Here is a 13595-nt window from a genome sequence, read left to right as displayed (position 1 = left end):
CTGCAACCCCAGGTCAGGAAGGTCCAAGGACCTGGGCGTCCCGCTGGCCCATAGCTGCCCTGGGCAGGCAGGACAGGCATCCAGGCGGGGCCCCTGGGCTGTGGGCCCTCGTGGCTGGGCTTTAGACGTTGTGAGGGGGGGCCAGCGTGCAGACAGGCAAGCTGGTGTCCATGAGGCAGGGAGGGCTGACGCAGCCCTGGCAGCTCCAAGGACAGGCAAGGGCCTGGCTGGAGCGTCGCTTCCCGTGCTTCCCCCGCGGGTCTGCAGCTCCCCCCGGGACTGTGATGGGAGCCCCTTGACCCGAGAGGAACCTGCGGGGGGCGGTGACGTGGTTTATGCAGAAGATGGCAGCTCTGAGTGTCCGCGGCTGCTCTGCTGAGCTTCTCAAAGGGCCTCCAAAGAGGGGTCATTCATCGGCCCCTCTGGCTAAGGACCCTCGGGGCAGTGGATATCTGAGACGTTTCCAGGAGGCTTCAGAGTGGGGACCTGGAGTCCCTCCACTGTGCCTGTCCCCCTCCCCCGCTCCCACACCGAGCCTCTGTCTCAAGTCCCCTGGTCCTGTCTGTCATCCGATGGCCTCTGGCCATCGATGACACCCTGGCCTCTGCTCTTCTCCAGCCCATTTGATACCGAGAGCTTCCTGGTGTCGCCCAGCCCCCCGGGCAAGTTCTCCATAGGGAGCAGAAAGGGCTCCTTATACAACTGGACACCCCCAAACACCCCCAGCTTCCGGGAGAGATACTACCTGGTGAGTGAGCCTCCCTGGGCAGGGATGTGTGGGCAGGCTAGGCTTGGGGGTTGGGGGGGTGACTCCCCAGGGGTCAGCACGTGGTCAGCAGTGCACCTCCAGCTGCAGCAAACTTTGGGCTCAGCCTCCCTTGTTTGGGGTGTTTCGGGGAACCTTTTCTTTTTCACTGCCTGCCCTCTGTTCTGTGGCCTCTGGACTTGGTTCTGGCCTTGACTGGGGTGGGGTTCTCCAGATGGTTCTACCACCCCGGCCACGGCCTTGGCCTCGTTTGTTTTGCACTTTGGAACGTGTTTCCAGGAGGTAATAGCTTGACTTCGTGTGCAGTGAGATACCTCTTTCTTGTGACCTCCAGGGGCCTGGGTCCCCTCCTTAGTGCCCCTACTCACCTTCCTCCGTGGTCCTCCAGAGAGGCTCTAGGCTATCTGGGAGCAGATGCAGCCTCTCTAGCCTGCGTCCCTCAGCAGCCCTTGCCCTGGTGACACCCTGGAGACCTTCTCTGTCATGTTGGTGCTGCATATTTGGCTAAAAACCACACGTTATTTAATAAGATACTGAGGTTCAGTTTTTGCTGTTACCAACAAGCGGGCAGAAAATAAGCTGGTACACACATCACCCTGTGTGTGTCGATGCCCCAGGGAGGGTCCAGGCATGCGGAGCAGGACCACCCTGCTGCCCTCCTCTGGACCTTAGGTGGGGAAGGCAGCTTAAGATGAGCCAGGCAGCTTGTGCATTTAGAGGAAACTTGGTTGTCCGGCCGGGATGGTCCCAGCGTACTTTGGTTATAGAGTCATCTATGGTCAGGAGCCTGGACTCTGAAGCCAGACGGCCTGGGCTCCAAATTCTATCTATCTCTGCGTTTCATCTGCTGTGTGACCTCGAGCAAGTCACTCAGCCCCTCTGGACTTCCATTTCTGTATCGGAGGAATGAAACCAACAGCCCTGCCCCAACGGGGCTTTGTGAGGGTTGAATAAATGACTTTGTAAATGAGGAGTGCTTACTGGAACAACAGGCGGTGCTGTAGGAACGTCAGCCGTTGGTCTGGGTGATGAGGGGGAGGGTACAGCAGAGGGGGTCAGAGTTCGTGTCAGCTGGCCTGGATTAAAATGCCCGCACGTCCATCCTTCCTTGCCCGCACCTCGCTTCTCCGAGGGCAGAAGAGCACCACCCTCAGCAAGGTGTGGTGAAGGTTCACTGAGAGCTGACTTGGGCTGGGGCTGGAAAGGAGTGAGTGAGTGGGATAGGAGAGGTGCCAGGCTCTCACCAGCGCTTCCGGGTGCCAGGCACCCTGGTGGACCCCCGTCATCCCGCGGCTGTGGGTACACAGAGCAGATGTCTGGGGGCCGCCCTTGGGGGTCTCACTCTGATCCCCGGGGCAGCTGCTGAGGCCGGCCTGTCTGTCTGTCTGTCTCCAGTCTGTTGTGCAGCCGCGGGCACAGCAGGCCTTGCCGCTGGACAGGCCAAGGGCCCCCTCCGTCCTCAGCTGCCTGTCTGACGGCGACCTTCGGGGCCCCGGCCTGCGGAGCCGCAGTCAGGAACTGCCCGAGATGGACTCCTTTAGCTCCGAGGACCCCCGAGACACGGAGACCAGCACGTCAGCGTCCACCTCGGATGTGGGCTTCCTGCCCTCGGCCATGGGCCCCAACACCTCCATCGAAGAGGAGGCCCAAGAGGACCCCCCACCCCTGGGCCTCCTGCCGGACATGCTGCACCTGGCGGAGGGCTCGTTTGTGGAGCAGCCGGGCTGGAGAGACCTGGGGGTGGGAACCCCCGACCTGTCACGGGGCTCCCCCTTCCACAACGAAGCGCTCCCGGGGAGCCAGGGAGGCCCCGACGAAGGAGACCCCGAGGACACGGAGGGTGGGCCTGCGCTGTCCCTCGAGAGGCCTCTGCAGGAGGTGCTGGACTTACTGAGGTCCGTGGACCCTGCCCCGCCGCAGCTCCGGGAGCTGGAGTACCAGATCCTCACCTTCAGGGAGCGGCTGAAGGTATGTGCGCTCTCTGCAGGGGGCACGCCCTGCTTGCTGATGGTGCCGTGACTGGCAGTGGGACAGGGAGCCTGGCACGTTAGGGAAAAACTGAAATGAACTTTTGGCCCACACAGTACTTAGGTTTGGTGACCTTGCTGTTTGAAACAGCCCCCAAGGGCTGGGCTGAGATGCTGGCCAGTGTTCCTGATGCACCTTGTGGAGGAAATCTGTGTGTTGGATAAGCCTTGTTCAGCCTTGGCCTTGAGTTCAGTGTTGATGAGTCAGTGATATGTCTATATGAAATGAGATGCCTTGAAGCAGACACAGGCATCCTAGGTGGCACAGTGGGAAAGAATCTGCCTGCCAGGAGACACACGAGACATGGGTTCCATCTCTGGGTCAGAAAGATTCCCTGGAGAAGGAAATGGCAGCCCACACCAGTATTCCTGCCTGGAAAATTCCATGGACAGAGGAATCTGGCCGCCACAGCCCTTGGGGTTACAGAGTCAAAGACGAGTGACCACACGTGCACACACACACACACAGACGCATAAAACAAGGTTCTGTATTGACGGGCGGATAAAAAGCGTTGACCCAAGGCTCATGGCCTCTGCATTTCCTGTGGGAGCAAAGACTGGTTCAGTTTCAAATCCCAGGGGTCACAGTGACTTTATGCGCCGTAATTACCGTGAATAATGGGGGCCGTGTGTGTGTGTGTGTGTGTGTGTGCACGCGTGCATATATACACGTGCATACATTTTTTCCCCATCAAGCAAGGAAATATCTGCAAGTAGCCTTATTCTTGTCTTGCTGCTCAAGATTTTCTCCCTGGGATCAACCTTCAGGAGCCCAGTTCTGACTTGTGGGGTCTGAGTCAGCCCCATGTACTCTGTGGGACTCAGCCACAGGGGAGCGGCCCCTGGGAGGCTTTGATGACTTGACCCTTCCCGTCCCGCAGGCAGGGGCTGCCTCCAAACTCCTCCCCTTCCACGCTTCCCTGGGAGAGGAGACACCTGGAATCCAGAGGCTCACCTGGCGCCCTTTGGCCTGGGTTGTTGGCCTGACCCACGCCGTCTTTACATAGTAATTTACAATTAGTTGTCCATAGTTGAAAACTGGGCGGCTCCCCACAAGGTCGAGGTTTCTGTTTTTTCTTGGAAACGTTAACAGTCTGCCTCAGGCCCCACACCCTGGGTGGCAGGGCCCCTTGGGGAGGGCCCTGGGGATGTACCCCCTGGCCCGGGCACCCCTGAGGCCTGGCCATTGGTCCGTCCGTCCGCCCGCAGCCCCGCAGAGCTCACCGGGAGCACGTGTCCACTGAGAGCCTAATGGAGTGCATCCTGGAAAGCTTCTCCTTCCTCAACGCTCACATCGCCCCCCACGAGCTGGCCCTTTTTGGGGGCTCCCAGGGCCTGCGGTGAGTTAGCCCCTCCCAGTGCTGACCCGGCGTCCAGCCTCGGGCCCAGTGGCCTGCCGGCCCCTCACCCCGTCGGCATCTCCCACGGACCCACTCTGCGTCTGTTTTGTTATGGTCCTGGCCCTGCTGGCATGAGACCAACGGAGCAGACAAGGACACCTCAGCTGGCCTTGAGCTTTCACTCTGAGCAGTGGGCTTTCTTTTTAAATCTTATAAAATGGCACCGGCATGCGCAGTAGAACCCAGACCTCCGCGGAGCAATCTTGCAGCCCCGCCCCCACGAGCACGTCGGGCACCCACAGCTCAGCAGCACAGAAGTACAGGAATGGGTTACATTTCTCCCCACCTCTTGGGACCCCACTGGGGGGCGGTGCCACGTCCACCCCCTCGGGGCTCGGGCTCAGCCCGTCATGAGCAGACACGGGGCTGGGCGTGCTGGTGTGTTACTCAACCCCCCGTGGCCCAAGCTTGGGGTTCCTGCCCCCACTTTCTGGACGAGTAAACTGAGGCTCCGGGAGGCAGACTTATCCAGAGTCCCAGAGCTAGGGATTCGTTTGAACCTCAGGCTTCTGCTGCCAATTGCACACGCTGGGAAGTGGGCGGGCGGGGGGCGGCCTTCCCAGCCCCTGCTCTGTGTGAGTTGTTGCTCCCATTTGCCGTGTCTCTGTTTCTTAGTTTTCTCCCCAGTTTAACTTCATCTCCCTGGGCCCTGGAGTCGGTCCCCCTGATCAGAGCTCTCCAGGGAGGGAGGGTTTCCTCTGTCCTTGTAGGCAGCTGAATGCTAACGGACCAGTCACCCAGTTCTCACTTCCACTCAGAAAGGACAAGAGTCCACCTCCACCACCATCGCTGAGAGCGTCGTCCAGGGAGCTCACAGCTGGTGCCCCAGAGCTGGACGTGCTGCTCACGGTTCACCTCCAGGTCTGCAAAGCACTGCTGCAGGTGGGCGAGGCCCTGGGGGTGGAGTGGGGTGGGGTGGAAGATTCAAGGTGGGAGGGGCAAATAGTCCTGTGGCCCTCAGGCAGCCCAGGCCATACACCAAAGGCAGTGGTGGTGACTCTAGGTGGCCGATGCTGGCACTCCAATCCAGACTGGTTCAGAAGGGAAATGATTTGGTTCACAGACTTGAAAGGCCCAGAGGTGGGCTTCAGGTCCAGCTGGATCCAGGGTTGCAAACAACATCACGATTGGGTCTCACCCTCTCTCGGCTCTGCTTGCCTGCGCTGGTTGGCTTCATGCTCTGGCAGGCTCCTGGCAGCTCCAGCCTGCATCCTGTCCTCTCAGCTGCTCTGGCGAGGAGGAATCCCCAGATGACAGTGCTACTGTGGGGATAGGAGGGACAGGGAAGGGGCAGGTGGGGGTCATGGGCATAGTAGCTGACCTCAGAGGGCATGTTCTGGGCTAACCTGGTGCCCTGTGGACTGCTTCCCAGAAACTGGGCTCCCCTAATCTGTCGCGGATGGTCCAGGAGTGCCTTCTGGAAGAAGCTGCGCAGCAGAAGCAGGTTCTAGAGACACTTTCTGTGCTTGACTTTGAGAAGGTCAGCAAAGCGATGTCCATTGAGGAGAGTAAGTACTTGCCATCCGGCCGTGTGAATGGCAGGAAGTGATGAGGATGAAAGCCCGTGGCAGGGTGGGGGGCTCCTCTCCCTTCCTGACACTCTACAGTCAATGGCACCCAAGGGACGTGAAGTGGGGGAGTGGCTGGGCTGGGACCAGATCCACACCATGGGGGTGGGAAGGGAGGCCAGCTAGCTTCGGTCAGCCGGGTGACCCTGGACAAACAAGTCGCTGCTCTGAGCCTCAGCTTCCCCATCTGTATAATGGGGAGGCCCCCGGGTAGGTGTCAGTGAAGGAATCCCCAGCACACATTCAAGGCACACATGGCTTGCTGCCCAACAGGGGCTGGGACCCCACCCACATGGGACCTGCCCTTGTCCGTCAAGGGAGACTGGGAGCAGCACAGTCCCGGGGGTGTCGTGGGGCTGGCGGGCGGTTACCGGATAAGGCTGCTCGTCTCTGCAGGTGACGCCTGCACGTGGGGCCAGGCTGTGACCCCCTCCCCAAGCCCTTGGGTCCCAGGGGCAGAGATCCCCCAGGCCTCTCATTGCTCACTCTTCCCCTGACGCCGGGTGGCTTTCTGAGCCCGGCCTTTCAGTCCTCCCACAGGCCACGCGGAGGAGGGGCTGCCTGAAGCTCTGGAGGGGCTGCACGGGGCCCGGTACCACCCTGTCCTGCCCGGGGACAGCACTGCTGGACCAGCTCAAGAAGACGTTTCTGCACAGAGTCAGGGGGAAATACCCGGGACAGCTAGAGATAGGTAGCCCTCCCCACCCCTCCCCACGCCCCCCGGGAAACGCTGTGTGGAGCCCCCAGGGCCTGGAGCATCGCCACCGCAGGCCTCCCTTCTGCCCCTTCCGTGCCCGCCTCCCCTGCAGATGCCCGCATGGCATCAAAGGGAGGCATGGCTCACTTGACCACATAGCACCTGCTCTTCCAGGGCGGGGAAGCGGGGAGCCAGTGAACCCCGGGAGCAGCCTGTGTCCGTGGGCTGGTGCAGCTTCTGGGGACCGGTTGATTGCATAGCTTCCAGCAGAACCTTAGAGAAGGGCCCCCGGGGAAGGTAGGCAGGCCCCTATCTGCTCGACAGCAGCATCACGAGTCTTGACTGGACTCTTCCCCGGAATGTGGAGCTGTAGCATCTTTGTGTTGACCACTGAAGGGTGGCAGGCATACTCCAGGCAGTGGTTCTGGACCTTAAGCAGTTCTAACCACCTGCCCTGCCTCTGGGATTCAGACTGAGGGGTCTCAGCTGGAGTGTGTCCCTCGTGGGAATGGGGGGTGCTCCAGAGATCCCATCCACGGGCCGTCACGGAGCCTCCAGACTGACCCGGCTGGGCTCCTGGGGCGTCGCCCAGGGGTCGAGACCCCCGTCTTTCTCCTCGCCCTCTCTGTGTTGCCAGCCTGTCGCAGGCTCCTGGAGCAGGTGGTCAGCTGCGGCGGGCTGCTGCCTGGAGCCGGGCTCCCCGAGGAACAGACCGTCACCTGGTTCCAGTTTCACAGCTACCTTCGGAGGCAGAGCGTCTCCGACCTGGAGAAGCACTTCGCCCAGCTCACCAAGGAAGGTAGGGGCTGGGGCGGCGGGCCGGCACCCCACAGGCAACACGGTAACGCCGGGGGATGGCCCGTCGCGGAGCCCTCTGTCTCGGCTCTGCGAAGCCAGTTTTTCCGAATGCCTTTCCCCTCCAGCTGTTCTTTTGAGAACCTGATTTAATTACATTCCCTGTTCAGCCCACGTGGAAATGAGCTCCAAGGGCAGGAGGTTGTAGGAAGCACAGAGCAGAGGTCAGAAGTGGACAGGAGGGCATGCTGGGCTGGCCCGAGTCCCTGAAGTAGGGGCTGGCGTTGATTCATCTTCAGGGTATATTTGACCCCTAGCTAGAACGCCTTCCTGGAGATTCCAGGAGGCCCCTGCAGGACCGGTTTGGGGAGGGCCTCTGTGAGCACAAGGATGCATTCTGGGATTTGCTCCTCCATAGCTGATGTTCAGCCTGCAGCTGCCCGGACCGGCTGCAGTCAGAGGGCACCCCAGCCGCCCCCTTCTTGTCTCTTCCAGTAACGCTCGCGGAGGAACTGCAGTGCAGGGCCCAGGCCAGGACAGTCAGGAAGCTGCAGGGGAAGCGGCTGGGCCAGCTCCAGCCCCTGCCACAGACACTGAGGGCCTGGGCGCTGCTCCAGCTGGATGGACCCCCCCGGGCGTGCAGAGCAGCCAGCGCCCGCCTGGCTGACGCGGCCAGAAACAAGAGCTTTCGGGAAAAGGTGAGTGTGGCAGGCAGTGGCCTCTGTGGGCATATGAGCTGGGGGCAGGCGGGCTTCGTCTCGGAGAAACACTGATGGGGGTGCTGCACTCGCGAGATGCTCCCGACATGACCACGGTCTTGCGCGTGGCCATCCTCACCGCGGGCGGCCCCAGCCCTAGGGGCAGGGCCGGGCTGCCAAGCCGTCATGACTGCACACCCCACGCGTGCCAGCTCACCCAGCCCAGTGTTTCTACAGCCATGTTATCTAGTCGGTCACTGAGACGTCACCTGCATGAACGTTCCTTTTTCAGAATTCTGACAGTCACCCTCATTTACTTTCGACTAACACGTGTGGCTGGCTGGTTCGTTGTGTTTGATTTACTTGAAAAACCAAGAGACGGGACCCCTCCGCCTTTTAGGTTCCTGGCCCTGTGACTATTCTAGATTCAGGGGACCAGCCCACCGGGGTCGGAGAAGGGCAATACTGGGCAACACTTACCACAGTCTCGGGCGCACCCAAGTGCCAGGCACATCCCCCATGCCCCCCTCCCTGACCCCGCCCGCTTCCTATGAGCCCCTAAAGCAATATTGCAAAGGAAGCACCAGCTTTATTTTCCAGCTGGATGGACATGGCCACGGTCACGTGACTGATGGGGCAGGGCCAGAGCTGTGACCGGAAATGGTGATGAAGAGATGCTTTTCCTGCCGGCGGCCTCACCCAAGCTCCCTGTGTTCAGTTCTGCTGTCCCCCGTGGACAGCGGGTCTCTCTGATGTAGCGTTTTCCCTAGATGGTAGTTTCAGAATGCATTTTGTAAACACTAGATGAGTTTTCAAAAAAATATGTATTTGGCTGCACTGGTCTTAGCTGTGGCCTGTGGCATCCAGTCCTGACGGGGGATGGAAATCCAGTCCCGACGGGGGATGGAACCCAGGCTCCCCTGCACTGGGAGTGGAGTCGTAGCCCCTGGACCTCCAGGGAAGTCCTGAGACCAGTGCTTGCAGATGAACTGAGTACCACAGCCTCCAACTCCACGCGGGGTGCGCAGGCTGTGAGCACCCGGGAAGGTGGGTGGTGGGCAGCACCATGGGTTATGCTCTCACCAGCCCCCCTTCACAGCCACATTATCTTCTAGGCTTTGCTCTTCTACACCAACGCCCTGACCGAAAATGATGCACAACTCCAGCAAGCTGCGTGCGTGGCGCTAAGACATCTCCGGGTGAGTCTAACCTGCCCTTGCTGGCTATGGAGAGAAGCCTGGTTGTGATTAACACTGAAGTTAGTGCATTTCTAAATGATTCCACTGGGACAAAAAAAAAAAAAAATCACTGCAGCGGAAAAGCACCGGAAAGAGGTGGCTGTACAGAAACGGCCGTCAGCTCCGCCAGCAGCTCAGCGGGTGGAGGCCCCTCAGCAGTGGCCTGGGGTGCGTCTGCTCTGGCTCTATGAGCAAGCAGGTGGCCCCAAGAGGCTCACTTCTGTGCTCTTGGATTATATGGTTTAATAGCCTCAATTTAAGATTTCCTAAAAGCATGATAAGCTCATTGTAGAAAAACAGTGTAGAGCTTCTCTGGTGGCTCAGGAGCAAAGAATCCACCTGCTAATGCAGGAGACATGGGGTTCGATCCCTGGTCCGGGAAAATCCCACATACCTCAGAGCAAGCAATTCTGTGCGCTGCAACTATTGAGGCTGTGCTCTAGAGCCCTGGACCCCCACCAGCGAGCCCACGTGCCACGTCTACTGACACCCACGTGCTCCAGAGCCCAGACTCTGCAACAAGTCATTGCAGCGAGAGGCCCGGCACCATAGCCAGAGTGGCCCCGGCTCGTCACAAGTGGAGAAAGGCCTGTGCAGCAGTGAAGACCCAACGCAGCCAAAAATAAACGGAAAAAAGTGTAAAATGCAGAAACGCAAAAGTGTTTTTGGCCACACCTCGAGGCATGTGGGATTTCAGTTCCCCAATCAGGATTCGAACCAGTGCCCCCTGAAGTGGAAGTGTGGAGCCCTGACCACTGATCCACCAGGGAATTCCCCCAAAGTTATCCCTCTCTGTGCATAAAACTTTTAAAATTTATATGGAGTTCTGAATTACTTCCTTACGCTAGACTTAGTGCTCAGTGTTATCCCAGGGCCAGAAAATATGAATTAAAAACAATAACATGTTTGGTTGCCCTGGGTCTCTGTGGCTGTGCCCGGGCTTTCTCTCGTTGTGACAAGTGCAGGCTTCTCGTCGTGGGGGGCTTGTCTTCTCACGGAGCAAAGGCTGTAGGCACACGGGCTCTAGCTGTCGCAGCGTGTGGGCTCAGTGGCTGTGGCCCACGGGGTGAGCTGCCCCGCAGCACGTGGGATCCTCCAGGACCAGGAATCGAACCTGTGTCCTCTGCATTGACAGGTGGAGTCTTGTCCAGTGAACCAGCAGGGGAGCCCCTAAATGCTTTTGAGACTCTTGAGACAACACCCTCCTTTACACTCATTTGTGTAAAAATGCAGATTCGAGGGGGTGCTGGTTTTACTCCTATTTGCGTTTGTAACTCTTATTTTAAAAAAACTCTTTGTCATTTTGCTAGATGAAAAATGGTCCGATACAGACTAAATTCTTTCTGGAAGGAACCGACTGGAAATTCTGAGGTCCATCTGGTTATGATCAAATACCCAGGGAGTGACCAGGTGCCCACTAGAGGGGGCTAGCCTGCACTCCGGTCCTTGGGGCTGGAGGTCAGCGGGTGGGCAGCCGTGCCTGGACCAGGACACTAGTTATTCCTCTCCTGGTCTGACCTGGAGGGCAGGGTTGGGCGAGGCAGAGGAGGTAGAAAGGTCCAGAAGAAAGCAGGTCTTATTCCAACGTGGGCCTTTCAGAATGTGTCAGGGTGGAAAAGATGACGTTTGCCAATGGCACTTCAGTAAGCCTGAGGCCTCGTGAGAAGCATGGAAGCCTTCGGAGAAGGAAGGGGCTGAGATCGCAGAGACCACGCTAGGGCTGGTTGTGCAGGGGTTTATGAAAGCAGACACCTGTTCCTTAAAATGTCCCCTGAGGGGCCTGCTTTCCCCCAACCTCGAACAGGGCGTGGAAAGCATCGATCAGATCGCCAGCCTGTGCCAGTCTGACGTGGAGGCCGTGCGTGTGGCCGCCCGGGAAACCACGCTGTCATTTGGTGAGGTCCAGCGTGCCGTGCTCCCGAATGTGGGCAGGGGCTGGGGGTGCCAGGGTCCATGGAGAGGTTGTGCTGGGGAGGCCATGGTCAGCTACCCAAAGACACAAACCCGCACGCAGGACAGGCACCGCCAGCGACCCGCTTCACCGCGCTGGGCCGGGGCAAGTTTCCTTTATGGTTGAGGTGGCAAGAGGCGCTCTGTTAACCTCTCAACCTGCCCCGTTTATGATCCGTGAGGATGAAGGCCAGATGTAAGGTGGGACTAAGGTTCGGCAGGCCATGCTGGACACGGGTGGGTCATAGGGTCCACCGGCCCCGGAGGCCCGGGCGTCTGGAAGCACTGAGGCCACTGTGGCCCACCAGAGTAGATGAGAGCAAGGCGGAGGAGCAGTCCACTGACAGACGACCTTGATATTTCAGGGGAGAAAGGCCGCTTGGCTTTTGAGAAGATGGACAGACTCTGCTCAGAACAGAGAGATGTGGCCTTTGGCCAGGAGGCAGATGTTGAAATCACAATCTTTTAAAAAGCCTCGGCTGATGGGCTCACATCCGGCGTCCTTGTCTGTGCTGCAGCCTGGCCCCAACACAGGGAGGGTTTTGGGAGGGTGTGGCTGGGGGCAGGCTGAGCGCTCCCCGAGAAGCACCAACTGGCCAAGCTGCTTCCTAAACATCCAGGCCAGTTACGAAGCCCCGGGGCATACGTGGGACTTCCGTCCCGGGACAGAGCAAGCACGGCACTTTTGAGGGCTGCACTCCGGTCTGCCTTTGGCTTTGAGCATCTGCCCGACTTTCTGCAGGTTGCAGAGGCAGGTCAGTGATGGCTGGTCCTGCTACCAGGAGGCCAAGGCTGGGAGTCAGCAGGGCAGCCGGCTCGGCACTATCTGGTTCCCTCAAGCCTGGGACTGAGGTGGCGAGCAGGCCAGCTGACCCTGCTAAGGAGGCAGTATGGGTCGGGGGGCACGCGGGAGGGCCCAGCCAGGGTGTCCACTGTTCACTTCAGCCCGACATGCAGCCCAGACGCCCATGGAGCTGGGCGGCCTGCCAACCATGGACCTTGATCTCACTGTGGTTGTATGACACGAGGAAACAAGGACGGGGCCTCAGCCGAGAAGCTGAGTGTTCTTTGCTTTGACCTTCGCCAGTCAGAACAGAGGGGCCTCCCTGATGGCTCGACGGTAATCAATCTGCCTGCATCGCGGGAGACTCAGGGTTCGATCCCTGGGTCGGGAACATCCCCAGGAGGAGGAAATGGCAACCCCACTCCAGCGTTCTTGCCTGGAGAATTCCATGGACAGAGGAGCCTGGCGGGCTGCCTAAGCACAATGAAGCACAAATCAAAATGGAATTTTGAAGCAAGTCCACTTAGGGCTTATTAAATAAACTGCTTCAGAGGCCATGCGCTGGTCTGAAGAAAGATTTCACTGAACATCACGTTTAAAGAGAGAAAATTAGTTTCCTATTTAAGTCTTAAGAAAACCCCAGAGTGTCCTGGGATGTTTCTGGGTTAATACAGAGGCACCCGGGTTCTGGATGTGGAGTCCAGTGGAATTGGAAAGCTCTGTAATTTAAATGTGCTCATTTACATTTCATGTATATATCTTGTGCTTTTTTGGTTTAATTCAGTATTTATTGCCTTGCTGATATGTTTTCTGAAATTTCAATAAAAATAACTTTTTACTGGTGTTTCACTCTATCTGAGACACACGGAAGGCAGTGGTGGTTTTCTCAAATATCCTGAAGGAAGAGGCCACCCTCAGCCCCCGCCCCATTCCCCAGGGCCCTTTCCAACGTGACTCTGAAGTGGCTTCTCCCATAGACATGGCGGCAGCGGAGGGTGGTCTTGGGGCAGGGCGCCCCTTGGAGTCTCCCCAGGCACCCCGAGTCCTCTCTCCTTAGACACCAGGAGGCCACCGTTCTCTGGCCCTGGGCCCTGTCTAATTTCTGCTCAAGGCTACAAATTTTTTTTTTTCACACTGGCATCCCACCTCCTCATGAAAGCTCAGCTGCCTTTTTCTGTATCTGAGACGACACTGACAGTTTTGGAGTCGGAGGTGATGGTGGGTGAGGGAGGCACCACCTTCTGGGTCCCCACTGTCCTTGCTGGGCGCTCGGGGGCCCCGTGACCACAGGCCGTCTTCCTTTCTGGGTTCCACGGATCTCAATGGGAGGCCACAGCACCCGCAGTTTACTCAGCAGCCAGCTTTGAAACAACCATAAAACCTTAAAGGATGTTAGGGGAATTCTCTGTACTATTTCCTCAACATTTTGCAAATCTGAAATTATTCCAGAGTAAGAAGTTAAAAGAAATCACCTTAGGGGAGAGTCCCATTTGATTTCAGACTACACTACATGAATCCATTCACTATTACAGCTCCATCAGTTCCACATCAAATGTGGCTTGGGAAAGGGGCTGAGAGGTGGGTCCCCTGGAGAGGGGACATGTTTGTCAAGTTTGAGCAGTTCTTCAAACAACTTGTATAAACTTGTCAAGTTATTCAAGGGCCCTAATAC

The 13595-nt window shown here is 58.2% G+C and overlaps 1 protein-coding gene across 4 annotated transcripts in view; it reads left to right on the top strand.

Annotated features, from left to right (window-relative positions):
* Positions 1-12761, top strand: part of RIPOR3 (RIPOR family member 3) — a 74230-nt gene extending 61469 nt beyond the window's left edge. For 3 of the 4 annotated variants that reach the window (XM_069548820.1, XM_069548823.1, XM_069548822.1), the window contains exons 12-22: positions 619-748; positions 2162-2734; positions 4003-4133; positions 4952-5075; positions 5566-5701; positions 6291-6452; positions 7096-7257; positions 7749-7951; positions 9067-9150; positions 10994-11084; positions 11505-12761. In XM_069548820.1, coding sequence (XP_069404921.1) covers positions 619-748; positions 2162-2734; positions 4003-4133; positions 4952-5075; positions 5566-5701; positions 6291-6452; positions 7096-7257; positions 7749-7951; positions 9067-9150; positions 10994-11084; positions 11505-11608 — 1900 coding nt within the window. In that variant the 3' untranslated portion in view covers positions 11609-12761. The remainder of the gene's footprint in view (positions 1-618; positions 749-2161; positions 2735-4002; positions 4134-4951; positions 5076-5565; positions 5702-6290; positions 6453-7095; positions 7258-7748; positions 7952-9066; positions 9151-10993; positions 11085-11504) is intronic. The other variant, XM_069548824.1, reaches the window with a different exon arrangement.
* Positions 12762-13595: the final 834 nt, after the last annotated feature.

This window comes from Ovis canadensis, chromosome 13 (assembly GCF_042477335.2).
Source record: "Ovis canadensis isolate MfBH-ARS-UI-01 breed Bighorn chromosome 13, ARS-UI_OviCan_v2, whole genome shotgun sequence".
Taxonomy (NCBI): Eukaryota; Metazoa; Chordata; class Mammalia; order Artiodactyla; family Bovidae; genus Ovis; species Ovis canadensis.
The sequence above is the reverse complement of the archived record's forward strand: the minus strand, read 5'-3'. Positions and strand labels throughout refer to the sequence as shown.